The 27165-nt window shown below is 55.2% G+C and overlaps 1 protein-coding gene and 1 long non-coding RNA gene across 2 annotated transcripts; one reads left to right on the top strand and one right to left on the bottom strand.

The window, feature by feature from the left end:
* The first annotated feature begins 7961 nt into the window (after nucleotides 1-7961).
* On the top strand, nucleotides 7962-9222 carry LOC113908700. Its single transcript, XR_003515575.2, has 3 exons — nucleotides 7962-8075; nucleotides 8200-8515; nucleotides 9090-9222. It is a non-coding gene; the product is annotated as an uncharacterized LOC113908700 (long non-coding RNA).
* A 5641-nt stretch (nucleotides 9223-14863) lies between these two features.
* On the bottom strand, nucleotides 14864-26180 carry ISG20 (interferon stimulated exonuclease gene 20). Its single transcript, XM_027571078.2, has 4 exons — nucleotides 25942-26180; nucleotides 25441-25692; nucleotides 16240-16440; nucleotides 14864-15082 (listed from the first exon to the last, which is right to left on the bottom strand). Exons 2-4 carry the CDS (start codon nucleotides 25666-25668, stop codon nucleotides 14996-14998), a joined length of 516 nt encoding a protein of 171 aa, XP_027426879.1. The 5' UTR covers nucleotides 25669-25692; nucleotides 25942-26180; the 3' UTR covers nucleotides 14864-14995.
* Nucleotides 26181-27165: the final 985 nt, after the last annotated feature.

Below are 27165 nucleotides of genomic sequence, written 5' to 3'. Positions count from 1 at the left end.
TCTTGGAAAAATCACGGAGCCAGCCTTCCTCAATCCACCTTTGAGTGGCGAGAAGAGGGGCCCTTCTCTCCTGCGGCTGTGGGCACCTGGCTGCCCGCCCCGGGGGCCAGCCGCCGGCTGCTGATCCATGCGGCCCTTGTCCGTGCCTGGCTCCCGTCCGAAGGTCCCTGTAAGGAGGCGGGTGGGCTGAGTGGGGGCTGCGGAGGCTCCAATCAGCCCCTGTCTAAGGTCTGCGTTCATTCTGGCTTTTTCTGGCTGGTTCACCAACAGGAAGTGGCCTGGCTGAGATGGGGACGCTGGGCAGGACCCCTGGGTGGGGCACTGCAGTGAGACTGGGACAGACATGAGTCCAGGACAGACTCCTGGACTCAGAGAAGAGGGGAGGGGCTCAGCGTTTATTGAGGTGCTATTATGTGCTGAGCTTTGCAGTGAGACAGGCTTGTATTCAGATCCATTAATGTGTCGGGGAGTAACTATATGACCTTGAGCAAGTTCCATGATGTACTCTCTGAGCCTCAGCTTCATCATCTATAAAATGGGGATGACACTAGTCAGATAGTCGGTGCTGAAAAAAGTATTGGCCGCCCTCCCCCTCTTGAGTATGAAGTGCAAGGCCAATGCCAGGCAAGGTTTAAGATCCTGAACCCAACTGCCTGGGTTCAAATCCCAACTCTGCCCACTTTCTAGCTCTGTGATCTTGGGCCAGTTGCTTGATCTCTCCGTGCCTGTGAAAACGGGGACAATGCATACACCGTCCAGAGGACGGCGAGGAGGAACAGTGAATCCCGAGCAGTGCCTGGCATGCAGTGAGCGCTTTACGTGTCACCTCTTGTCGCTGTTTTGTCCACAACTGCCCCACCACAGCAAGTCCGCGGGGACCCTGTTTTAGCTGACCAAACGTGGGAGCTCTAATCTGAGGGTCTCTCCTGGAGCCAGGCTGGGCTGGGAAGAGTTCACCCCAGTTGGTCTTTCCCGGGTCTGCTACTGACCCGGGCTGGGAGGGGACGGAAAGCTCAGTTCAACTCCAATCCCCTCACCCCACGCCAACCACCATCTGTTTTTCATAAATCCCTCCAGTGGTTTGCTTGGGAAGGACAGTGAGTTTCCTTAGGCCGCAAAGCCCTCCAAAACCACCCATTTGGGCAACCAGGCTGCTCATGGGGTGGGCGGGTCCCTCTGGGCCTCCTTCCCACCTACATCTGGCCCTGACAAACCTTAGGGCCACTGCCACCCTCTTGGCACTGCTGCCAAAGAAGGTCACTCCCCTTGTCCTGGCTGTAACCTGCCCACCCCTCGGGCTCCCGGCTGCCCACTGCTGCCCACAGCTCACCCTCCCCCAGGGCCGCTTGATGACCGCGGTGGTCCAAGTCCACACTGATGCAGGGACCAGCTGCCCGTCAGCCCCGAACCACTGGCCCACAAGAGCACTCTCGTTGCCAAAGAACTGGAACTGTTCTTTACGTGAACCCCCACACAAGAAAATGTGGTTCTTTCTGGTGCCTCAGGCGGTCAGAGGGGCTTCCAGATGGTTCCTGGACCCTGGCAGAGGTTGGCGAGGCCCCAGATCCCTCCAGCATCTCTCTCACTCTCTGCCCCACTCCCATGGGGCCTGGGCTCCCCAGCTTCCCTTCCCTCCCCCCCACCCCACAGACTTGGCTTAAGTTTTGTTCTTGGTGTCAACCAGAACTTGCCCAAACATGGGCACCTAAAGACACGGTTCTCTGTATCTTCAAGCAAATAGCAGGGCGGCCACCAGCCCACTGGTAAGAAGCCCTTACTTCTGTATTGAAACAAGCCCTGTATGTTATGGGTGCATTATTATGGTCCCATTATGAAACAGAACGCAAAAGTCGGCACTCACTTTCAAGTAAGACATGAGGTTTCAAAGGTAAACACTAGAATATAGATCCACCAAGTAGGGATTTTGTCTCTTCTGTTCAGTGATGTGTTTCCTGGCCCACGGCAAGTGCTTGCTGAATGACTATAACACAAGCATGCAGCCCGAGGCTCCGGGCTGGACCTCCTGACAGGGAAACCTTGCATCATTTCTGCCTTTAGGGGAAGTATTTGAGAATCACTGGGTCATGCATCATCTCATTTAATCCTCCTTACAACCCTCTGGCTTTGCACAAGGAACGTCGTCACTGAGGGGAAAACCTTGAGCACCTGAACTGTCCCCCCATATTTGAGGATGTCCCCGTTGTATGAGTCTTGGTGGGAGACAGGGCCTCCCTCTCGATCAGAAGCTGAAAAAGCCAGGTAAATGTTTGACCTGCCCCCACAAGTGGGACTGGACACACACCTAAGCAGTAGGTGTCACAGAGATACAAGATCAGACCAGAGGTCCCCCTGCTGGGACCAGTGTGAGCCAGTGCCACGGAGCCTGGACCAGGGTGCCCTTGGCTGTGCCCTGGCTGCCCCTCCTTCCTGGTCGGAGCCCGAGCTGAGCCTGGTCCTTCCCTGGCAATTCTCTGAGCTACCCAGCATCCTTCTAGCATCTATGCTTAAGAAATGTTGTCTGTAGGTTGTAAGCAAGAACCTTGGTGTCAGGGCGCCTGGATGGCTCAGTCAGTTAAGCATCAGCCTTCAGCTCAGTTCGTGATCTCAGGGTCCTGGGATCAAGTCCCACGTCGGGCTCCTTGCTCAGTGGGGAGTCTGCTTCTCTCTCTCCCTCTATCCCTGCCCACCCGCCCCCCCCCCCCACCGCTTGTGCTTTCTCTCTCTCAAATAAATGAATAAAATCTTAAAAAAAAAGAAAAAAAGAAACTTGGTGTCATTATCCCCATTTTGGGGATGAGGAGCCAGGCTTAGAGGGGCTTTGACTGAGCATAGTACTACTGTGTGCCAGGCTGTACTGAGTCCCACTTTGGAGGGTTAGACACGTAAGGGGGCAGTTTCAGTAAAATGTGATGAGGGTACCAGGGCCCCCCCACCCCGGAAGGTGGAGTGCCTGGGGGCAGCAAGGGAGGCTTCACAGAAGAACTGGCACAAGTTGTGACTCAAAGGGGAAGGAAGAGGAGGTATTTTCTAGGTGTGGTGTGTTTGGGGTATGGCGAGTTACCCTGCAGCCTGGAGTGAATGGTTCAGGGGGATCATGACAGAAGGAGGTGCAGGGGAAGGTGGAGGCCACTCACTGCCTTATTAATGAGTCTGGATTTTGGAGCCATCTTCCCAGTCATAAGTAACAAATAGATTTGGGCTAATTTTAACAGAAAAGGGACTCATTCGAAGAATAGCCGGTAACTCACAGACCTGAAAGAAAAAAAGAAAAAAGAAAAAGTCTCATGAATTAGGTCTGGAAAAGAACAGGGACTAGGAGGTGCCAAGAGTCTAGTTAGAGCGAGCTTCTGGTTTGTCAGAGTGCTACCGCTGTGGCTACTGCTAGAATCAGCAAGCAGTATTCCTGCAGCCCTGAATCAAGCCCCACGAGATCCAAAGCTTCTGGAGAGCGGCGCCTGGGTGGCTCGTTGGTTAAGGGTTTGCCTTCGGCTCAGGTCATGATCTCAGAGTCCTGGGATCGAGTCCTGCGTTGGGCTCTCCGTTCAGCAGGGAGTCTGCTTGTCCCTCTCCCTCTGCCCCTCCCCTCTACTCATGCTCTCTCTCTCCCTCTCTCAAATAAATAAATAAAATCTTAAAAAAAAAAAATAGAAAGAAATAAGGAGTGAAGCTAAGCGAGACTGTAGGTAAGGGCCCAGTGGAGGAAAATTTACATGGCCCAGGAGAGTGATGGTGTGGTCATGCGCTAAGGCAATGAGGATGCCGGTGAATGCAGGAGATATTTGGAAAATGGAATCTTTAGGATTTGGAGAATGTTTGGACCTGGAAGTGGGAGAGAGAAGGAGGGGCTGAGGTAAACCCCGGTTTCTGGCTTACGCGACTGGATGGATCGATGGATGGATGGACGGACAGATGGATGGAATCATGAAAGCAAGATAAAAATACATGAGAAAGGTAAAAGGGAATGATGACACTCTGCAGAATTTGGGGACCTGCTGGGTTTGAAGTGCCCGTGGAGAGTCCCATTGGACAGCTTTAGAATTTAAGAAAGAGGCTAGTGAGTCATCCCCTAAAGGGACAATTGAAGTTATGGACATAAGTAAAATTGCCCAGAAGACTAGGCAGAGTGAGAAGGGGGCATGGCTGAGGAGGAAGAGCTGAAGGAAACATTGCTCTCGAAGGGGTGGGCAGAGAAAGAACCTGCAGAGGAGTAGGTTAACAAGCTGGAAAGAATCAGGAGAGGCTCGTGTCCTAAAAAAAAAAACAGACTTCCAGGACCGGGTAGCCAACATGGTCAAATGCTGCAGAGCAGTCGCAGAGGATAAGCCCTGAAAATCAATCAATCCATTGGATTTAACCATTTGAAGGCATTGTGAGGGTTGGTTAGAGCTCTTCCAGCAAAGTCCTTAGGACAGAAGCCGGTGCATTGGAGAGGAAGAAGGAGGAGACTCTTGGTGAATATATGCTTCTCTGGGGACAAGTACTGGCCAGGAGGGAGGGAGAGGTACAGTAGTAGCTGGAGAGGAGCCCAGGGGTCAAGGGACCATAGATGATGAGTGTGCAGGGGGTCCTTTACTACGTCTTACCCTCGTCCCAACGGATCATCCAAATATTGACCCTGAGTTCCAAAGGGGAGAAGTGGTTTTTAACACCCAAAACATGAATCATGATGACAGTGGATGACATCAGTTATGTACATAGTAGAATATGTCTATTTGTTATCAAACAGCGAAAACAGTCCAACTTTGGTGGGGGGGGGACTCAAAACAGGAAATAAAGACAAAAATGGTAAAGGGTCTTATGACCACCTGCCACTCCCTGTGGCTTCATCAGCCCACTTCTGAGAGGAGTACATTCATATTTCCAACTATTACCATTGCTTGATTGGTTTCTCCTCCTCATTCTTCCTGTGTTTTTTTTTAAGTCTTTTTTTTTTTTAAGATTTTACTTATTTGAGAGAGCAAGTGAGAGAGAGAAAACACAAGCGGGGGGAGGGGCAGAGGGAGAAGCAGACTCCCCGCTGAGCAGGGAGCCCAGCATGGGGCTCAGTTCCAGGACCGTGGGATCATGACCTGAGCCAAAGGCAGGTGCTTAACCAACTGAGCCACCCAGGCGCCCTAAAATTGGTAACTCTTGCCAAAGATAGCAAATCACTATCACAAAGATAGTAATCACTTTGCAATATATACCTGTATCAAATCATCATGTTGTACACTTTAAACTTACTCAAGTGTACTAATTATATCTCAATAAAGCCAGAAAAAAACAACATAAAATATTGTTCTTTGGGGATGCAATGCCTCCTCTTAGTTTTCTGAGAATATTAATTGCTTATTTTTAAAGTTTCCTCCTTGTATTGTGCTTTTTTGTTTTGTGATTTAAAGATTTTGTTTTTAAGTCATCTCTACACCCAAAGTGGGACTCGAACTCACAACCCTGATATCAAGAGTCACGTGTGCTACCCACTCAGCCAGCCAGGCGCCCCACCTTGTGTTGTGGTTTATTCCTTCTTGGTTCTCACCTTCTGTTCATTTGGGTAACTTTCAGGTAGACACACTTTCTTCAAAGGCCTAGTGATCCATCCTTTGTGGGCTCCTCAGATTGCTGAGTGAGGCGCTAAAATCCTCACTGGGAGAGCTTTCTATTGAGTGGGAAGCGCTTGTTTGTTGACTGTGGGCCACACTGTAGGGTAACGAAAGCAGGGGTCCAGCTGGTTCCCTGGGAGCCCCCATGGCAATATCTGTAGGTCTTTGCCATTGGCTTGGTCGGTTTCCTCAGAGAGAAATCCTGACCGAAAGCATTTTGGAGGTAGAGCATGGGAAGGTGGACAAAGGTGAGAGGCGTCACTCTTCAGAATGCTCCCAGCCCACCAGGGTGAGTGTCTCGCTTTCCACCCTGGGTCAAATGGCAGATGTGCAACTTTCAAAGAAATTGCCAGGCTGTTTTCCTCAAGGGGTTGTACCAGTTGAGTGAGCGCCTTGGACGGGTGCTAGGAATTTAACTGCTCCATATTCCGATTTCCAGCCTACCCTCCTGTTTTGCAACCTACTGCTTACTCCTGCCCATTACTTCTTTATTCGTGTTCTAATTTTTCCCTAACAGCTCTATTGGGGTGTACAACAAACTTCGGCATAAGGGGTGCAATTTGATCAAGTTGGGCATATCTATTGCTATGGACTGAATGTTTGTGTCTCTCCAAAATTCCTGGGTGGAAACCTCACCCCCGGTACGACGGTGTTTGGAGGTGGGGCTTTTCGGGAGGTGATTAGGACATGAATGGGGAGCCCACCCAAATGGGGTTAGTGCCCTCATAAAACAGGCCACAGAGAGCTGGCTCACCCCTTCCACCACGTGAGGACACAATGAGAAGACTGTTGTCTCCAAACCAGACCCTGCATCTGCTGGCATCTTCATCTTGGACTGCCCAGCCTCCAGAACCATGAGAAACAAATTTCTGTTGTTTACAAGCCACTCCATGGACACAGTGTGGATGGACTCTTTCCGCATCTGACTTCATCTATTCAACATGATCATTCTGAGATCTCTTTCTATTGTGTGCCCTCATAGTTCATTCATGTTTATTGTAACTGTATATCACAAGTTATTTATCCACTCACACACTGATGGACACTGTTTCCAGGTTGGGGCTGTTACAAATAAAGTTGCTATGAATGTTTGCATACAAGTCTTTATTTTTTCTTTTAAAGATTTTATGTATTTGAGAGAGAGAGAGAGAGAGAGAGCACAAGCAGGGGGATCGGCAGGCAGAGGGAGAGGGAGAAGCAGACTCTCGCTGAGCAAGGAGCCCGATGCTGGACTCGATCCCGGGACCCCGGGATCATGACCTGACCCGAAGGCAGATGCTTAACCGATGGAGCCACCCAGGCGCCCCTGCATTCAAGTCTTTATACGGACAAAGGCTTTCATTTCTCCCAGGTAAACCCCTAGAAGGAGAATGGCTAGGTCAAATGGCAGATGTGCAACTTTCAAAGAAATTGCCAGACTGTTTTCCTCAAGCGGTCGTACCACTTGATTTTTCCACCAGTGGAATATGAGACTCTTCCAGTTGTGCTGTAGCCTCTCCAACACTTGGGGCAGTCAGACTTGCACATCTCAGGTATTTTAATGGCTGTGTCGTGGTATCCTGTGTTTTTAATTTGCATGTCCCTGCTGACTGATAACATTGTATGTTTCATGGTCTCATTGGCCATTTTTGTATCTTTTGGTGGGGGAAGGGGGGGAAGCATTCATTCAAGTCTTGCCCGTTTTAAAATTGGGCTTTTAATAAGAGTAAAATTCTGGGGTGCCTGTCTGGCTCAGCTGATGGAGTGTGCAACTCTTGATCTCGGGGTTGTGAGTTCAAGCCCCATGTTGGGTGTAGAGATGACTTAAGAAATAAAATCTTAAAAAAAAATAACATTCTTCTTGAGTTGCAAATGTTCTTTATATATTCTAGATACAAGTCCTTTGATATGTGTGTGGGTATTCTTTGCCTCTGGTAGATCTTTATTTTGATTAAAGTTCCTATTTGGTCTTTTCCCATTAGTTCAGCTTTGCAGCCTTTGGCATAGGAGTTAAGTTCTACAGATATCTCAGTGTTCTTTCCTGCAAGCTCATCGTTGACCTTCTTGGGAGCAATCAGCTGCCCTGGCTGGCTCTGTCTTTCTGGGGATGGGACACCGGTCCCCCGCACACACTCCTTCAGGTAAACCAGGAGGGGGCCCACCTCAGAGTGGAGTCTCTAGCAGTGCTGGGCTCGTTACTCCCTGTCCCCTTGTGTCTACCCACCTCCCGGCAACCCTGAGCCCTTACAGTGAAGTTTCTACCCAGTGAGAGGCAACCACCCTCTTTCGTAGAAAGCCCCTCCCCAGCTGGGGTTGGGATGGTACCCCTGCCTTGTTCTGTTTTCCTGCCCTCCAACAATGATGGGATGAGCAACACTCTGCCTCGGATGTGTGAGAGAAAGAAGACACAGCTAAAGAGTCCTCTCTGGGCCCATGCGAGGCCGCCATCTTGTCTGAAACCTAAAGCCCCTCCATGTTCTTAATCTGCTCCTCCTCATCTCTTTAACAATTTCTGTAAGTATAGTTATCGCCAGCTGACATGACACTATATATTTATTTGTATTTTGTCCATTTCCTGTACTAGAATGTAAGCTCCACGAGGGCAGGAACCAAATATTTTGTTGTCTCTTCTCTCCAGTGCCTAGAACAGTGCCTGGCACATAACAGGTACATAATGCGTATTTGTTGACTGAAAGGAGTCTTAAAGCCATCAGACTGGATGAGAGAGAGAAGGTGCAAAGAGAAGAGATGGTCAAGGCCCATGTCCTGAGGAACTGCAGAGGAGGAGGGAAACTCACTCTAGAGAAGCTGAATTATGTGGAGAGATCTAATAAGATGAGAACCTAAAGATATCTTGAAGTTGCCAATATGGAGTTCACTGGTGATCTGATGGGCACAGTTTCCATGGAGAGGTGGGAAGAGAAGGCGGAGTTGGGGTTTAGAGCAAATGAGAGGTGAGAAAAAGGAAAGAGGGGTGGGGTGTAGATGGTGTTCAAGACACTTGGGGCAGAGAGCGTGCCTGGGTCGATAGCTGGGAAGGCGGAGGAGCAAGGGTTTTCTTTTGTTGGCTTTTAAACTGGGAGATGCTACAGCAAGCCCTGCAAATATATGTGCAAACAATATTGGTTCCGTTCCATTTTCCAGTGTCCTGTGCTGAAGGCCAGGACCCCTGAGGCCTGACCCCACTCTCCGCTTGGCCTGGGACACTTTCCTCTCCACATCAGCGTGGGGTTTCTTCACAGATGTGAAGAGATCGGCTTATTGTTCTCCTCCACGGGTGACGAACCCCACGCATCTTTTCCCCAGAGATGAATTCAAGTCCCAGATCTACCCCTGCACCGCCGAGGGACTCTGGCCACCTAACTTCCCTGTGCCCCAGCTTGCTCGTCAGCGCCCTTCACCTCATCCCCAGTGCCATGGTGTTGGTGGTGGGGCCTCTAGGAGGGAGTCAGGTCATGAGGGTGGAGCCTCGGGAAGGGGATGTGTCCTTAGAAGAGACACCAGAGAGGTGGCCTCTGTCTCTCCCAGGTGAGGACACGACAAGAAGATGGCTGTCTGCAAACCAGGAAGAGAGCCCTCACCAGACGTCAGATCTGCCGCCACCTGGAGCTTGGACTTCCCAGCCTGAAGAACTGTGAGAAATAAAAGTCTGTTGTTTAAGGCCCCCAGTCTGTGGTATTCTGCTATAGCAGCCCAGACTGCTAAGACCCTGGCAGGACCCCAGGAGGCTCCATTGATTTCGTTGGAGTGTTTCATAGCTTAAGGGGCAGACCCCACAGGGCTGGACAAAAGGTGCCTCCTTCTCAGAGGACCAGAAACAGCTGGTCTGGGCCCCCCAACCGTTGCCAGCACCCCACCCACACTCAGAGCCCTGATGCTTCTTTGTTTGAGGCCATCTTTCATGGAGCACCTGTCTGTGCCCGGCACTTGGCATCCTGGTCTCTGATCCTTGCACCAGGTGGGGATTGTATCTGCAGATCGGGAACCAGAACCTCGGAGGGACTACTGCTCAGGAGCACCCAGGCCAGAAGCAAGTGAGCCGGAGCTGGCCTCCAGCCTGCTGCCAGCCAGGTCCTGCCCTTCCGGTGGTGGCGCTGCGGTCCAGGCTCCTGGGGTTTCCTCTCTGCTGAAGAGAGCCAGCCTTGGTCTCTCGCTTCTAGCCTTTTCCTGTCCCTTAGAGGGAAGATGCTAGCTCATATCGAAAGAATTTTTATTTTAAATCTGCCCCTCCTTTCTTTAGACTCCAGCTGGTTCTGGGTGCGGCGAGATCTGAACAGCCAGGTCCTACCTGCTCCCCCATGGCCCGAGCTCTTCCTTCAGACTGAGGGTCCTGGGTGGGGGGCAGCCAAGCAGAGCTGCTGCAGACCCCGTTGGAGGACACAGCGGTGGCGGGGAGGGGTTGCTGAGCTGGGACTGGCTGGCAGAGCTGAGGCTGTGTCCCTCTCCCTCTGTCTGAGCCCTAAACCATGGAGGACAGAACAGGAAAAATGAAGAGATGAGGACCTCCAGCCCTGAGCAAGGGACTAGCTCAGTGTCCTAAAACCGAGGTCCCGACCAGCATCCCCTGGGCCTCCTCCCCTTGCACCTGGGGACAGAGGCCAACGGGCTCTGCCACCGAACACACAGCACATGGCTCGAAATCAGGGTGCTGGGGCCGGGCCAACATTTGCCTTTTCCTACACGTCTCGGCAAAGCCACTCCAAACCCTCTCTTCCCCCAGCAGGAAAAGCATATGTTCTTTCCATATAGAGGAGAAATTGTTCCACAAGTGAGTAAGCCTCTTGGCGGCGGAGCCCAGCCCAGCCCGCAGCACGCCGGGCAGGAAGTGGGCAGCCTTCTTACCGCTCTTGGAACCAGACCCGGGCTGGCTCCTGATCCTCCAAGACAGCGGGCCTCTGGACGGGGCCTTTGGTGGGGAGCAGGGCCTGGGCAAGTGCCCGAAGACAGTTAGCCGGCCAGGCCAGAGAACTCATTCCCTGAATAGAAGCACTTTCCTCCACTCAGGCCAGGCCGGGTTGGGCGAAGGAGGGCAGGGAGGCCAAGGGGTTTGAGGGGGGCTAGAGAGCTCTCCAATCCCCTCACTCCAGCAGCGAATGGGCCTGAGTCAGAGGTGACTCAGGTACGCTCAGAGAAGTGGGGCCATTCCAAGACGGCCCTTCCCAGCCACCTCCAAGTTCTCCTCCATGCCTCAGGGTTAGGTGGCAAAAAGTGACCCCATCCTCGGTGCCTCCATTCATTCTGCCGGATCTTTCCAAAGCCAGCCCTGGGCTGGAGGATGCCACTCCTTCCCTTGTCCCAGTGGAGCCCTGGTTTCCTTTCCACCTTGCCCCCATCTAAGAATCCGCTGAGAATGGGGCTGGAGGGGAGTGGGCTGAGAAGGGATAGGCAGGCCGGGTGGTGGGTGGGCTGGGGCGGGGTGGACAGAGGAGAAACGGGAGGGGCTCCACAGAAGGGGAAACCGCTGAAGAAACTGGGGGCATCTAACCTGGAAAGTCAAAGACTCGGGGTAGAGGTGAGAGACATGAAAATGATCTAAAGGTGGGTGACAGTTTACGACGTACAAGTGGAATTGCATTTATCCTGGGAGGGAGCCTCAGTGAGGCAAGCGCTGCACTTCTAAATCAGGGGCCCCACCCCACCGAGCCGCGCTTTCAAGACCGTGAAGTCTCTGCCTTGGGACATATCCAGGCCCCTGGCTGAAAGGAGTCAGGTGGGAGGTGGACTAAAGCTCAGGTCTCAAACTGGTGGCCCACGGGCCAGACACAGGCCTTTCCACTGGGCAGCATTTCTGCACGGCCACAATTGGCTGAGGCTGAGTGGCACCTGCCCCGTCCAGCTGGGCACGCATTCCCAGTTCTCCACGGCACGTCAGGCCCCAGGCACTCCTTTTTTTCCTGCACTGGCCCCTTAGAGGAGGCCCTGCCCAGGCCCTTCTTCTCCTCTAGGCTCACCCTGTAGGCCCACCTGCAGCAGGAGGAGGTGGCAGGACCTTCCCATGGGCTCGGGTGAGACCACATGTCATGAGCCAGATAGAGCTTTCAGCTGCTAGAAACCACCACGGCAGGCACCTCCTCTGCTCTCCTCGGGCTGCCATTATGCCAGGACCCATCATGGTCTCGGGGACTGGGTCTTCCCACCCGGGACAGCAGAGTTACTCTCCTGGCCTTTCTGCCCTGGAGCAGAGATAGTCCCCCAGGGTATTTAGGGTCTGGGAAGGGCACCCAGGGCAGGTGCACTGTGAACTGAGATAGAAGGGACCAAGTGAGGAAGCGCACCCCCTGGCCCCCGGTCCAGGAGGGCGACGCAGGGGACAATGCCAGCAGGAGTGGGTCTGCAGGATGGTGGGGCAGGGTTGGGGGGGTTGGAGATGAGAAACTAACCGGGGGAGCAAAGTGGGGCAGCTAAAGGGCTCGGGAAGGAGAGAGCAGAAAACAAGGCGAGGCGGAGCCCAGCTCGGCCCTCTCCCTATGTGCCTGGGGTGGAGCCCGACCTGCCCTTGCCAGGGCTGGAGAGCAGGAGGGAGTGTGCTCCCTGGGCAAGGAGATTCCACCTGCAGCCTATATAGGCTGGGGCAGATTGCAGGGCGGTTTTGCTTCCCTGGCCCCATCTGCTCCCACGAGAGCTGTGGGAGTTGGGACCAATAGTCCCATTTTACGGATGAGGAGACTGAGGCGGAAGTTGTGCAAGGCCGAGTCTAGCCCCTGGGTAGGAGGGGGCCTCCTGGGCATTCACCAGGTCTGGGCCGCTGGGTGCGGGTCTTCTGTGGACGACAGGACTCGTCCGTCCCAGCAAACATCACCTTCCTCTCCTCCGCGCTTTACACCCTCGGCCAACGACACCACCACTTGCAGGCCACGACTCCGGTTGTGCTGGGACCCAGGGGGGTCGGGAGTCCCGCGGCGCAGGCCAGAGGCAGGCCTTTATTTTGATTATGATCAGTGGTGCCAGGGGCCATTTGTGGGTCCCTATTCCCCACCAGCTGGGGCTGGGCACCGTGCGTATGAGATCTCCAGCTTCTTCTCCCCCCACCTGATGGATGGGTCACCTGCTCTCTCGGAGGTGAGACACACAAGCCAAGTCAGCCTGACGCTGAAGCTGGTGCTCTCTACTGGCTATACAGAAGGTGGGGGGTCTCGCGAGTGGGGCCAGGGCCCACGGCACATGCCCCCCCCCAGGTCCTGACCCTCACTCAGTGCCCCCCTGGGAGGCAGGGTGGGTGTCTCCCCACTGTGGACATCCAAGCACCACAGCCAGAAGCGGAAAGCTGGGTTAGAGACTTCCTTGGGGAACCCCAGTTCACCCCTCCTTTCAAGGTGGAAAAGACCTCGGCCTGGGAGTCCGAGAGAGCTGGGGCTCACCTTCCAGGCCCGGCTGTAACTCACTCTAGCTCAGTGGCTGAGGGAGGGTGGCCTAGAGGGTCCCTGCTACAGCCCCTAGCCATTTTTAAAGTCACAGCCCCTCACACCTCATGCCTCCTAAGTGTTCCCTGGGCTGCTTTGGCCGTGGAGGCCCCCGGGACCGCAGACGGCCCAAGGGCACCGCCTGGTGGCCAGTCTCAGCCAGGCAAGGCAGCCGCAGAGGGCCCGGCCACAGCCCTGAAGTCGGCTGGGCGGTGGGGCAGGAGAGAACCGTGAGGGAGCAAGCTGCACCTCCCTGATCTCGCAGACGTGTGAGGGAGGGAGCCCCCCGGGTTCCCAGAGGTCAGTGTGCAAACGGGAGGCACTGCCACTATAATGCAGTCTGGGTGAACAGCTCTCGAGTTTGGGGTCGGGGGGGCCTGGATTTGAATCCCTTAACCTCATCTCAAGTCCCTCATCTATGTAGTGCGGCTATTTAGGTCACGTTTTTCAGGGCTGTGGACCTCTCTCTGCATGAGCAGGCGGCTGGGGGAGACGGCAGGGGGCAAGGCCGGGCCGGCAGCAGGAGTCTTCCCTGGTGGTACTCAGACCCCAAGCCGGTGGCTCTCAACCGTGGCCGCACATGACAATCAGCTGATGCTTCACTGTGGCTCTCAAAGCATGGTCCCAGACCAGCAGCGGCAGAATCAACGGGGAACTTGTGAGAAATGCAGATTCTGGGGCTCCACCCCAGACCTGCTGAGTTGGCAATTCTTGGGTTGGGGTCCAGCACCCTCCAGGTGATGCTGATGCTCTGTCCTGTGTGAGAATGCTGTGCTTAGGGACCGGGGTTGCCTAAAAAGCATCTCAGGTGATTCAAATGTCCTGGGCATCGAAATCACCGGTGGAGGTCCTGATCAGAATCAGCTGCCCCCACAACCCCCGACACACACACACCCACACACACACCCACACACACTAATTCTGGTTTAGAGGCACCCGGGCACAGATTAAAATAATGACTACAGCTGATTCCAATGAGCAGTTACTGTTTTGATGTGGACTCTTCTCCCCACAGCTACGCATGCCCTTCCTTCAGAGGTCCGGCCCCTGCGGCAGAGTGTAGCTGCTCTCCCTGGGGTCTCCTAGATCAGAGTGATGCAGACAGTAACCACCCGTTACTGACATTTGCTGGGTGTTTAAGCTCTGACAGGCATGGTGCTAGGGGCTTTGTGTGCAACATTGCACAAGAACCCTATCAATTGTTAGAATTCCCCATTTTAGGGGATGCTTGGGTGGCTCGGTCAGTTAAGCGTCTGCCTTCGGCTCAGGTCATGATCCCAGAGTCCTGGGATGGAGCCCCATGTTGGGCTCCCTGCTCAGGGGAGAGCCTGCTTCTCCCTCTCCCTCTGGTGCTCCCCCTGCTTGTGCTCTCTCTGTCAAATAAATAAAATCTTTAAAAAGAAAAGAATTTCCCATTTTACACATGGAGAAACTGAGGCACGGGGAAATTAAGTAACTCAACTCTAGCTACTAAATGGCAGAACCAAGACTCCAACTTAGTTCTGACTTCAAAATCCACTACCTTTGCTTCCTCATTTTACAAGAGGAGGGATGACTTGCTGAAGGTCAGCACATTCTCTGTACCTCTGTGCCACAGCCGTGGCACCCATTTCAAGATGGCACGAATGGACCTCTGAGCCTCTGTGCCACTGCCCTGGGCGTAAATGCAACAGGAAAAGGGAGGCAGGGGCAAGGCTTTAGTTACATGCCACCTAGATTCCTCCAGCTGCTTCTTGGATACACAGGATTCAAGATTATTCAGGAAACCGACCCCCCCTCCCGCCACTCACCCCCCCCCCCAACTCCGTTCCAGCTCAGTCTTGATGGTCTTCTAAGCACCACACGGACTGGGGCCCATCACCCTTACCCGGCTCAGAAAAAGGCAAGAGGAGTATCCAATGATGGAGTAGGAAAAAAATAGAGCTATTTTACTGCTAAAGACGCATTTTCTAAAAGCAAGGGGGTTGCTGTCTTGAAGAGACGAAGACTTCGGGACGAAGACGGAGCTCCAGTCCCGCTCCACCAGGCGGGCCCTCAGCGGGCTCGAATGCGCTGGGAGATCCGGTAGAGCTCCATGGTCGCCCTGGCGTCTTCCACCGAGCTGTGTCCAAAGCGGCTGTTCTGTAGACATAGGTACAGGCAGGGGTGTGGGCTGGGGGTGAAGGCAGAGACCCCGTGTGACCCGGGCCTTCCCCGCTCACACCCCAGGTTCCAGGGCCCGGATGTGGGTCAGTGGGAGAGCCGGGCTGTGCCCTCCAGGTGCTAATCAGCCAGTGGGGGTAGGGGGTGCTGCAGACTTGCTGTCAGACACTTGGGGAGCTCCAGGGCACCAGGCCCATATAAAAAATAGGTCAAAACGATGTTTCTAAAGTGCTACCTCAGTGAATCCGTGTGCTGACCACTCTGTCCTTGGTCCTGTGTGCCACAAGGCTAACAGAGGGGCCCAAATTCAGGTCCCTTCCCTGTGACCTACACAATCCCCGGTTGCCCGGCCAAGCGTGCCTCACACCTCAGGCTGGGGCTCCTGCTCCCCCCTCCCCGTCCCCCTCCACGAAGACTCACCCTTCGGACCAGTGCACACCTGCCCTCCTCCCGGCCCACCCGTCCACCAAGAGTTGCTCAAGCACAGGGTCCAGCCCTGCCGAGCCGTGCGTCTCCAGTACCCCGTCCAGCCTGGCCCAGAGTAGGTGCTGATAAATGGCTGTTGACTGGGAAGGCCCCCACGTGGAGCTGCGACTGTTAGTGTCTGGCCCACCGCCCTGGGCCCTGCCAGCTCGGTGACCTCCCAAGCACCAGCACCCAGGCGCCTTTGCCTGGAGGTGCTGAGGAGTGGGGGGCCCCGGGAGCAGCAGTAGCTGTGCCTGATGGGAGCTGTCAATACCTCCACTCCCTGCATAAATCTGAGGTCTGTGGGATTTCCCAGAGGCCTGCAGTGGGGTTAAGCTTCAGTCATCCCGGGGCAACTGGCTTGAGTTTAAAAACACATGAACAAAACCTTTATTGGATGCCTTCCCTTCCCTGCCTCACATCCTCGCTCTCCCAGTGCAACCTGGGGTCACCTCTTGAATAAACCTCCCGCACTCTGGTGTTTGTCTGGGGCCGGGGGCCGGGGAAGCCCGAAGCCAGCACCCCTCCTTGCTCGCGAGCCCACGGCTGCTCAGGACTTTGTGGGGGGGGGCAGGTGGTGGGCAGAGCATCTTTGGGGCCAAATGTGGGGGTTCTGGAGACCCTGGGGGGAGGGGGCCCCCCGGAGCCCGGGAAGGCAGGGGGTTGCTCACCTGGATGTGCCGCCCGAGGAGACGCTTGCTGAGCACCCGGAGGGAGACCCGCTTGCAGGATAGCAGGTTGGCTTCTTGCCACAGCAGCCTGTCGGTGGATGTGTCGTAGATGGTGTAGTTGCTCATGTTCTCTTTCAGCACCTGGAAGTCGTGCTTCAGGTCGTGACCCACCACCAGCTTGCCTCTCAGGAGCTGCAGGATCTGGCCGGGAAGACACACAGCCCATGCCTCACGCAGGGTCCTCTGCGTGGATCTGGGGCAACTGGTAGGAAGCAGCCCCTCCTCGGCTTGCTGTGTGACTGTGAGCAAACTGTCCCCCCTCTCTGGGCTTCCAGCCTATCCTCTATAAAATGAGGAGACTGGACCGGGCCCCTCCTCACGCTCAGTAGTTGAGGTCCATGCCAAAGGCGTGTCCCCAACTCCTTCAGTGGCTTCCACGTGTAATAGCAGTGGCCATTGCTGAGCACGGCCCATGTGCCAGGCTAAGTATGTCATCTAATCCTTTCAACAACCCTACTGTGGCAGGCACAATAATGACCTCCCAAAGATGCAGACGCGTTGCCTGGCAGAAGGGAGTTAAAGTTGCAGATGGGCTTCAGGTAGAAGACAACCTCCCAATAAGGGAGATCACCTGGATTACCCGTGTGGCCCAACACAATCGCAAGGGCCCTTATATGTGGATGTCAGTGATTTGCCCTGAGGACTTGACATGCAGCTGCTGGCCTTGACAAGGGAGGAAGGGGCCAGGCGTCCAGGACACGGCGGCCTCCAGAAGCTGGAAAAGGCAAGGAAACGCACCCTCCCGCAGAGCTTCCAGAAAGGAACGCAGCCAGGCGCACACCTCGATTTCGGCCATTGAGACCCGTGCCAGACTTCTGAACTGTGGAACGGCGAGCTAACACATGCCACTCAGCTTATGCTTTGTTACAGAACCATAAAAAGCTAACACAGCGATGAGAGAGGCCTGTATTTGACTGACATTTTGCAGAGGAGAAAAACTGAAGCACCAAGAAAGGGAAATAATTTGCCCCAGGTTACTCTGCGGATTTTAAAGCAAGTTTGCGGATCCCTTGGCACCTCTGCTCTCCGAAGATGGAGCTCAATCCCCCTTGCCTCAAACGAATATGGGCCAGCCTGTGTGACTTCTGACTTCTCTGGGGGCCAGTCCCCCAGCAGCCCCGAGCTACCCCGAAGCCACCTGCTGGAGCGACCACAGGCAGGCAGAGAGCCATGCCCGAGGGGCCCCGGCGCCAGCCACCGGATGAGTGGGCAAGTGAACCTCCGATGATTCCGGCTCCGGGCCTGTGGGACACCTGAGCCTCCCAGCTGGCCCCATCAGCCAAGCCCTGTCCAAATTGCAGATGCACGAGTGAAGTAAATATTGACCTTTGTTCGAGCCACTCTGTTTGGAGGTGATGCGCGAAGCACCGTTAGATCACTGGGATAGTCACAGAGCTAGTTAGTGACTCTGCGAGAGCCAGCCTTCAAAGCCAGCAGGCTGCTCATCTCCACCACACTCCCAGAGAGGCTGCTCCAGGCCCCCACCAGCCACACAGCTGAGCTTTGGGGAGCAACCCCTGAAGTACCCTCACACGTGCCCAAGCCCACCGTCTTGCCTCTATCCTGACTCCTTTCCCATGGTGGCCCAGTGGACAACCTCCTACCTCGAGCCACAGGGGCCACTCCCCTCTCTTTACCTTGGCTGCCATCAGAGAGGATGGGAGGGGGGATCTCGGGCGGAGCTGGAGGGGCAGCTTGGGGCTCAGGCCCCCCTTTGGACAGCTCTCCAATAGCTTCTGCGCTGTCTTCTGTGCCTGGGGGAAGACTTCTTACAGGGCTAACACCCTCCCGTGCCCCGCTTCTGCTTCTAGTGGCCTCCTGGGACATCACGTGGGGCATTGCATGCTCTCCCTTGGCCACCACAGGATCCCTGTGGCCACTCTACAGAAGGGGAAGCCAAGGCTCAGAGACACGAGGCGACTTGTCCATGGGGTCTGTCCATCTCCTGTCAGCAGGCAGTGTCACCAGCCTGCCCATCACCCCCTCCCCGTTCCCGTGGTTTTGTCGGTTTGTCAGGGCCACCGCTGCACAGAGCCCACAGTCAGCCTAGGGACTGGGGAGGCTCACTTGAGGAATGGAGCTGGGCCGGTCGGATGGACACCAGGGCTGCTCACGCTTGGGCTGAGGCGTCACCCGGTGAAGCCCCAGACATCCAGGACTCCGATTTTGCATTTCGACAGCTGGTGCCGCCACTGCTGATCCAGGGCTCACGTGAGTGGCGAGGGCACACGGCCTCAGCAGCAGCTCAAGGCCTGCGTGTGGAGGAGAGCGCAGTGGCCAGCCCTAGGGCCGCGCTGGCGGCCGGGGGTCACGCGCCCTTTCTTGCAGACATCCTTTAACATTCCCGAACAATGTGGCCTGTTTTCCCCCAATGAGGAGCTGGCTCGGGGCCCAGTTCACACAGAGCCCCGAGGGACTGTTTGCCATCCCAGAAACGGCAGCCACTGGGTCCCAGGCACAAGATGACGAGTCCCTGGGAGGTGGATTCCTGGGAACTTAATCACTTCCGGAGCCCGAGGGTCTGGGGGCTGGTTAGGGGGCAGGGTGTGTGGTGGTGGCTACAGTCAGCACCACGGGACTCAAGATGAGACAGATAAAATACAAGGGGAAGACAAGCAGAAGGAAGAGGAAGCCGGGAAAAGAGAAGAATCTATTTGGCAGAGAGATGCCCACAACTGTGCAGGCCAAGGATGCCGGGCGCGGGGCAGGGAGAGACTGCAGGTCCTGGCTGTGTGCTCTCAGAGGTCAAAGACCACGTCTGGGCTTCGGCTCCCCAGCTGTACGGTGAAGGCCGGGAAAGGTCAGGCTCCAGCGGCCCCTTCGCAGCCAGGGCTCCACGGACTTCCTGAGGCAGGACTGGGGAGGGAAGTGGGGGGCCTGCTGGAGCCCGGGGGCGGGACCTCAGGGCTGTGCGACCTGCTTTGGCCGCGGGACCTGCCCTGAGTCAGCGTCAGGAGGCAGGTGTGTCAGACACAGAGGCAGAGTCTCAAATTCCTGGAGAGAGCCCAGTGGGTTGGAGGAGGGCCATTCACCCACCTGCTCTCGTCGCTGGCCCCGGGCCAGGGGACTTTCTCACCTCCCCCGGGGCAGCTCTCAGCACGAGGATTCCGATTTCCCCGCCACAGGGGAGGGGACTGGGGGCCAGAGAGGTGGAGAGGCTTGCCCAGGGGACATAGATGGTGACTTGAGAGCTGCAGCGAGGTGGCCGGATCTGCCTGACCCCGTCCCTATCATTACAGTTGTCCTTGTCACCACCTGCTGAGAACCTAGTTCAGCGGTAATGATGTCGGGGGGAGAGTGGTGACGGACCCGCGTCAGCTCTCTGAGGATTTGCTGAAGCAGGAATGGGGCCCCTGTGAGGCTGGAATCGTCATGCCATCTTACCGATGGGGAAAGGGGGACACGGTGGCGTGTGCCGGTGCCACACGGAAGGGGGGTGACAGCCTGATGCCACCGCATTCCCACTCTCGTTCCAAGTATTTCCCAGATGTGCCTGATCAGAAAAATCACCTGGGGCCCTTGTTAAAAATCCGGAGGGCCAGGCCCTTCTGTCACCTTCTGGAGTGGCCCCGGTCCCCTCCTTCCTCCGGTCCCCTGCCCCACTCTGCAGGTGTGCCCACCCCAGCTTGTGCCTGCATCCCACAAGGCTGCTTCTGCTGGGGGAACCCTGGATGGTGAAGTCATCCTCCTCCAACTGGCCAGGCCCCAGAGATACCGGCCCAGTGGCGGGGCCCCGACAGTGCGCTTGGCCCAGGCAAGGGTGGCTATACTGGAAACAGCTGTAGGAGGGCTCCCTTCTGCTGCATTTCCCTCCTAAACCGGAAGGCTTCATGGGATTCAGTTGGTTTGTGTGCCAACTAAAAATGTAATTATTCCTCCCCAATCCCGGTCACGGGTAGATGCTATTCAACAGACTGGCTTAACATTAAGAGAGCATTAACTTACAAAAAATAAACTATAACCGATTAAAAATTACTGTTAGAAAAACAACAACAACCGCATTAACCCACCAGGTGAGAGCCCTGAATCCGAACATCGAGTTGAATCACAGCTTTGCTATGTGTCCTTAAGCAAGTCGCTGCCCCTCTCCGGACCTGTCTCCTTATGGGTTCTCTCCTGCGCTGACAGCCTGATTTGTGGGGCTCTACAGAGCAGTTTCTCAACTTGGACACTGTCGATACTTCTTTGGTGTCTGTGTGGCCGGGGAAGGGGCTGTCCTGTGCATTATAGGATGGCTTAGCACCATCCCTGTCCTCTCCCCACTAGATGTCAGTAGCAGACCCCCTGCCCCACTTATGACAACCAGAAATGTCTCCAGATACTGCTAAATGTCCCTTGGGGGGGCAAAATCACTCCACATTGGGAACCACCGCTCTAGATGATGGTCAGACCTAGAGGTTTCAGAAGATAACAGGCAGTCACTTTCCACTATAAAAGTAATGTGACCACATTTCAAAAAAATAAAGAGAGAAGGGAGTAGGAGTAGCAGGATCCCATGTACAACCCTCCTGGGTGGGCCGGGTGGGGCTTCGTGGCTCCCCAGGGCCCTGCTGGCCGCCATGGGCTAGTCTATGGCTCAACAGGAGCAGGGCCCACTTGCGGCTCCCGTCGGAGGAAGACAGGCTGGTGAGCAGCGTTTGAAAGTTGCCTGCGTGAAACCAAGGCCTGGCGAGCCCTAGACTCACCTGAGAGGTGTCACCCAGCCCTGGGGGGGGGGGGGGTCTGATAAATGGCTGATAGGCTTCTTCCTTTTGGGACCCCCCCACCCCAGCGCATCTTGGGACCCGTGAGCCCCGTCTCTGACTTTGGGATTAGAACCTATGGGTGATAGAGTGGATCGAGCTGCCTCTGTGTCCTTATTCATGGAAACAAATGACTGCTGTTGCGTTGTCCCACATCTTCACGCACAGGCTGGGCCTGACACCGTCCCTTATATACACTGGACACTTAGCATTCCGAGAGCACATTTATACATGTCGATCATGGGACTGAATATCCCAGAGCAAATTCTGGAGCAAATTCTGATTTGGGTCTCTGCTCTACGCCTTCCTTGGACAGTTTGCTCAGCCTTGTGCCTCTGTTTGCTCTTCTGTAAAATGGGGTAGCGATGCTGGTTAACGACTTCCCAGGACTCTTGTGGGGAGCAAAGGCAGTGGTGTGTGGAGAGTGCTTAGAACAGAGCCAGGACATGGTGCTGGATTCCCCTGTGCTGCTTCACCCACCCTGTGTCACAGATGCTCCTACCGGCACAGAGAAGTTTAGCAACAAGCCAGAGGCCACAGACCCATCCACACACGTCTAAGGACAGTGTGCTTGCCCTCCGGCCCCAGGCTGGGTGTGCATCCCTGCCTCCTGGCAGCCAAGGCCAGCATGAGGGCAGAGGCAATTTTGTTCCACACAGCTGCCGGAACTCCTGTATTTTGTGAAAATCAATTCGACTCTAATCCCACAAACATTCTCAGGGTACCTTCTGTGCGCAAAGCACACCATCCAGTCTGGGGGCAGAAAAAAATACATCGCAGCCATGTGGAACTAGGCAGACCAGGTGTGTGGACGCGCAAGCTTTAAAGTACAGGGGCCACAGCAAGGAGAACTAGAGGCCCACTTGGGGAGGTGGGGATGGTGGGCAGGGTGGGGGAGCGCATCACAAAGGACTCCTCTGGCCTGAGCCTGCCAGCGTGGTAGCTGACTCAGGGGCAGGGATGGGGGCTGGGGGAGAGTAGGGGTGTGGCTGGAGAGTGGCTGAGCTAGGAAGGAAGGCAGGAAAGGCAGGTCGGTAGGGTTTGGAGGTCCACGAGTGTTGTGCTGGGGGACCTTGGGCAATGGGGAGCCATGGGAGGTATTTGAACAGTGGTATGGGGAGGCTGTGATCTGAGCCAGGCCTGGGAAAGTTTCTCTGGAGCAGCATCCCTGCTGTTCAGGCAGAAAATGAGAGCCCAAATCTAAGACCACGGTTCTCAAGGGAAGTCAGAAAGGGGACTCAGACCTATCATGTGAGCGTCTGCCCTTCTTTCTCCATGGGCACAGCTAGTGACCATCAGCCGCGGGCCCGGCATTGTGCTTTGGGCTACAGGCCGTGGCACTGCATGCAACCTACTGGAGGCCAGGGAGGAGGCATTAGCACCCCCTGTCACTGATGAGCAAACAGATTCAGAAAGGTTCGAGAACTTGCCAAAGGTCACGCCAAGCAGTGAGTGATGGAGCAGGAGATGTAAACCCCAGGTGTGGTTCAAAGGTCTGCCTGGTCTCTAGATTCTTGGCTCCCTCTCTGGGCAGGGCTCTGAGCTACACACGGGAAGCCTCGTGCCTGGCCCGATCTCAGCTGAGATTCGAAGCATTCTGCACCGAATGTGGATGGGGACCTAGGCAGCCCGATGCCCAGGCCGGTGCTCAAAGGCATGCAGGGACTTGGTTGCATGTCGAGACCAGGGAATGTGAGCAGCATTTCCCTGCTGCCTCCTCTCCCCCCCGCCAACTCTGGGCTCTCCAGCCTTTCTGCCGCTCTGCCAGGGAGGCAGTGGAGGGCTGGGGAGAGGAAGACGGTGAAGGATGGAGACACCTGACTGCTCAGTGGGGAGCTGAGTGTGGGGAGCTCCTGCCGTGTCCCCGGGCCTCCTGCTGACCCCTGAACATCCAACCCACCCTTCCTTATGTTGCCCTCCCTTGCTTGGTGACTTTGGCCACCTCCATCCTGACATGTTTTTTCTTCCCAGTCCACTGTCCGCTGACGCCTTCCCAGGGCTTCTGACTCGCCCCCTACTGCCATCTCTGCTCACTACTGTCTGTCCTCCACAGCAAGCCCCAGTCTAGTCTTCTCGAAACTTGGGTTTGATCCTGCCATGCTCTTGCTCAAGAATCTTCCATGGCTCTCTGCGGCCCACTGGGTTGCAGACACAGGCTCCAAAAACCCCTTGTGAATACCACCAGCCTCACGGAGTCTTTCCAGAGCCCTGCGGACGTACCGCATCCCCAGCTCAGGGCTCCCTGGCCTCCTCTTAGTACCTACAGGACAGTGCTGTCCAGTAGACATATAATGGGAGCCACATGTGTAATTTTAAATCATCTAATCACCATATTTAAAAAGGTAAAAAGAGGGGAATTTAGTTTTAATATGTTTCATTGAACCTAATATTCCAAAATACTATCATTTTAACATGTAAGTGATATAAAAAAGTATTGAGGTATTTTATGAATTTTTTAATACAAGTCTTTGCAATCCCATGTGTATGTTACACTTACAGCACATCACGGTTCAGACCAGTCACTTTTGGGGCGCTCATAGCCACATGGGGCTCGGCGGCCCCCTACTGGACACACAGCCCTAGAGGTCTGAGCCTAAGCTCTAAATCCTGACCACCTTTCATTATGTGAACCTTTGCGAGTCACTTAGTGTTATGGGTTGAATTCATACGTTGAAATCCTAACCCCTAGTACCTCAAAATGTGACTTATTCGGAAATAGGGTCATTGCAGATGTAATTGGTGGAGGCCATCAGGGCCCTAATACGACAGGACTGCTGTCCTTATAAACGAGAACAGGGGCATAAAACACGCACACAAGGAGAACACAGGCGAACATGAAAGCAGAGGTTGAGCTGACGCTTCTACAAGCCAAGACACACCCAGGACTGGCGGCCGACCCCCAGATGCTGGGAGAGAGACGCAGCATGGACTCTCCCGCACAGCCGCAGAAGGAAGCAAGCCTGCCGACACCCTGAGCTCGGACTTCCAGGCTCCATGACTGTGGGACAATAAATTTCTGTTGTTTGAGCCCCCAGTCTGTGGTACTTCGCTACGGTGGCCCCAGCAAACTAATACACTTAGTTCAATCAGGCCTCAGTTTGCACATCTGTAATATGGGGATAACAGACGATTGTAACAGCTAAGGAGTCCTTATAGAGGCACTCTCTCTAGGCACTTTCTCAGTCCTCACGATAATCCTATGAAATTGCTACTATTATTACACTCAGTTTCTGTTTCAGGGGCTGGAAACTGGGTACACAGAGAGGCTGCCCAAGCAACTTGCCCAAGGTAACTCAGCTGCTAAGTCACCAGCCAGGATTCAAGACTGGCCCTTTTAACTCTGGGTTTACAGCTCCTGAGAACCCTCCTGGTGGTTGTCCCGTGAGGTGTGAGCGAGCTCCAGACCACCGGTGCTTGGGAAACAGGAGCTATGGTTGCTTATGTTTTGCGTTTAAATCGGGCATGTGGTGTGTGCACCTGGGCCAAACCTTGGTCCTCTGTTCCTCCGGGACTTCCCCCAAGCCCAGGCAGCCTAGAAACTGGTGAATTTACTTGCCCTTCTAATCTTCCCAGAAGTGACTAAAGCTGGTGCAAGAGAGGCTGAGTTTGCTTTCCATCTAGTGATTCAGAGAAACAGAAACAGAAACCGGGACCGGGCACCTGGGTGGCTCAGTTGGTTAAGCGACTGCCTTCGGCTCAGGTCATGATCCCGGAGTCCTGGGATCGAGTCCCCGCATCAGGCTCCTTGCTCAGCGGGGAGTCTGCTTCTCCCTCTGACCCTACCCCCTCTTGTGCTTTCTCTCTCACTCTCTCAAATAAATAAAATAAAATCTTTAGAAAGAAACTGGGACCTGAACAAGTTATCACAACTAGGTGAACCGGGAGGGTGGGAAATCTTGGGGCCACATACTGACCTCAAGCTGATGGAAGGCCTACCATGGGTCTGGGCACAAGCTCTCCCCTCCGTCCAGGGGCTCCAGCCTATTCTCCAAGACCAGGAGCCCCCTACCAAGGGCCCAGCCAGTGAGAGCCCTGTTTCCTCATTTCCTCGTGGGGCTGACCAGGGGCAGCCAGGGGAGAGAAAAGAATCCCACCGTGGGGAACATCGGGTGGAACCCAGTTGCCCCATCACAAGGCCAGCAGGGTGGACCAGATGCCCTGAAGTTTCCCCAGGTGTGAGTTTAAGGCTGTCTGAGGGCAGAAGGCCTTCGCAGGGATGCCCTAGTGCACCCTCATGTAGAGGTGGGGGGAATCTGCCACATCTGGGGTCACAGGTCACAGATTTGGCATCTGGGGAAGGTGCCAGGGAAGTGTGCATGTGGATGTGTGGCGGGGGCGGGCGGGCGGGCCGCGGCCTCCCCGCCGCGCTGGCCTGACCGGCGGACAGCCCTCCACTCACCTCCTGCCGGGCCACGGCAAATGGCGTGGCCGCCTCCATGAGCTGAGGCGTGATCCCGCTGACCGGGGTCCTGTAATCAGTGATCTCCCCCTCGGGCCGGATGAACTTGTCGTAGAGCACGGTGCCATGGAAGTCCACAAGGCTGCAGCGAGCCAAGCCGCTCTGCCGGCTGGGCCCCAGCCCCACCATCTCGCAGTCCATGGCCACCACCTCGATGCCGCTTGCCATGCTTCAGCGGGACCCTCAGACGTACTGGAGAGGGGAGGCAGGGGGGCATCACCCAAGGGCCAACCATGGCCCCAGGTGTCTTCGGCCACCACCCCACCAGCCTGTGCCCTCTGCCCGTTTGTCATGAACACCACCCAGCAACAGGCAAAGCTGGCCTCTTGCCCATCCCGCCCGGCTTCCCGAGCCCAGCAGTCCCGGGTCCTCGAGACAGGAAGGGCCGCCCCCCACGCCCTCTCCCCCCACACCCCCCACACCGCCCCAGCTCCCACTCACCTGCCTGCCTCTGCTGCCCTCAGCTCACGTCTGTCTGTCTGGTACCACTTCTCCGCTAGTGCAGTCACTCTGAGCTGTGACTCATCTCTGACTTCACGCCGGGAATCCCGACCCTGTTTCAGTTTCTGTTTTGTTATCAGGCGAAGTCAGGGGCAGGAGGCCGGGTACACGGGCTGGGCCGTTCCAGCTCCTCGGGCTGCCCGCAGCCTCCCTGTGCTGGTGGCTCACCTTCGCCCCTGCGCCACCCCCCCCACCAAGTTCTCAGAGCCTTCCCCTTCTCAGATGATGTGGCTGATAGGAATCGAGCGGATTGCCACACCTTCCCCTTCCCTTTCTCACCCTCCGCCTACCTGGAGAATAAACATCCCCAGGATCAGAGACCACAGAATGTCCCACAACTTCCGGGACCACTACCAACCTGACACTCAGGGGGCGGGGGGGGGGGGGGCTCTTGGGACATTGCGGCTATTAATAGGCAGGGCACGAGAAGGCTGAGAGTGGGGCTAGCCCACCCCCACCCAGGGAAGGCGAGGAGGCCGGGAGGGAGCCCCTAGGGTCTCCAGGGCTTCAGGGGTGTCTCAGAATCCACCATCTGTCTGCCCTCAACAGGTTCTGCCTCCAGCTGGGCTGATACTGTTGGAGGACGATGACAAGAAAGCCCGGAAGGAGCCCCCACCAGCCTGGCTACACTTCCCAGGAACTACACGACCCCCTCCCAGGCTAGAACTCTTACCTCTTAAGACAGGGTCTGACACATAGAGCACTCGGTACTTACTGAATAGAGGAATGAGTTACAGCTGGGACAAAAACAGAACCAGCTTTCAATAAGGAAGGCGTCACCATGGACTGCAGTGAGATTCTTGCCTCCAGCCCCAGGCCCACAAGGAGTAAGCTTTGAGTGGTGGGATCTGACTGCCCCTAGATGTCACCAAGATGTGTGGCTTGGAAAGGAATTCCCCCCAGGTCCCTGGTGTTTTCACCAAGTGACATCTGACGTGAAGAGGCCTCAAAAATAAAATCAAGTCCTGAAGTATGTCTAAATGGTAAGGCATTGCTCATGTTTGTTGTTCAATTGGTTCAAATTTGAGATACGAGATTATTTTGGGTTCCCATCCTGAATGAGCAACTTTTGCTTGAATTCAGACTGTTTGGGGACTTTTTGTTTCTCAGATGCATAAAGGATTGTGACCCTGATTTAGGGAGATGAAGCAAAATGTGTTACTT

Source organism: Zalophus californianus, chromosome 6 (genome assembly GCF_009762305.2).
Source record: "Zalophus californianus isolate mZalCal1 chromosome 6, mZalCal1.pri.v2, whole genome shotgun sequence".
Taxonomy (NCBI): Eukaryota; Metazoa; Chordata; class Mammalia; order Carnivora; family Otariidae; genus Zalophus; species Zalophus californianus.
This window is presented reverse-complemented; position numbering and strand designations above follow the sequence as displayed.

What these genes read in the sequence shown, in the direction of transcription:
- ISG20 (XM_027571078.2), bottom strand. Translation starts at nt 25,668, where the DNA reads ATGGCAAGCGGCATCGAGGTGGTGGCCATGGACTGCGAGATGGTGGGG. An exon ending in TTGCCGTGGCCCGGCAGGAG is followed by an intron (nt 16,441 to 25,440) that starts GTGAGTGGAGGG and finishes CTTCCCGGCCAG; the next exon opens with ATCCTGCAGCTCCTGAGAGG. An exon ending in TCCTCGGGCGGCACATCCAG is followed by an intron (nt 15,083 to 16,239) that starts GTGAGCAACCCC and finishes CTATGTCTACAG; the next exon opens with AACAGCCGCTTTGGACACAG.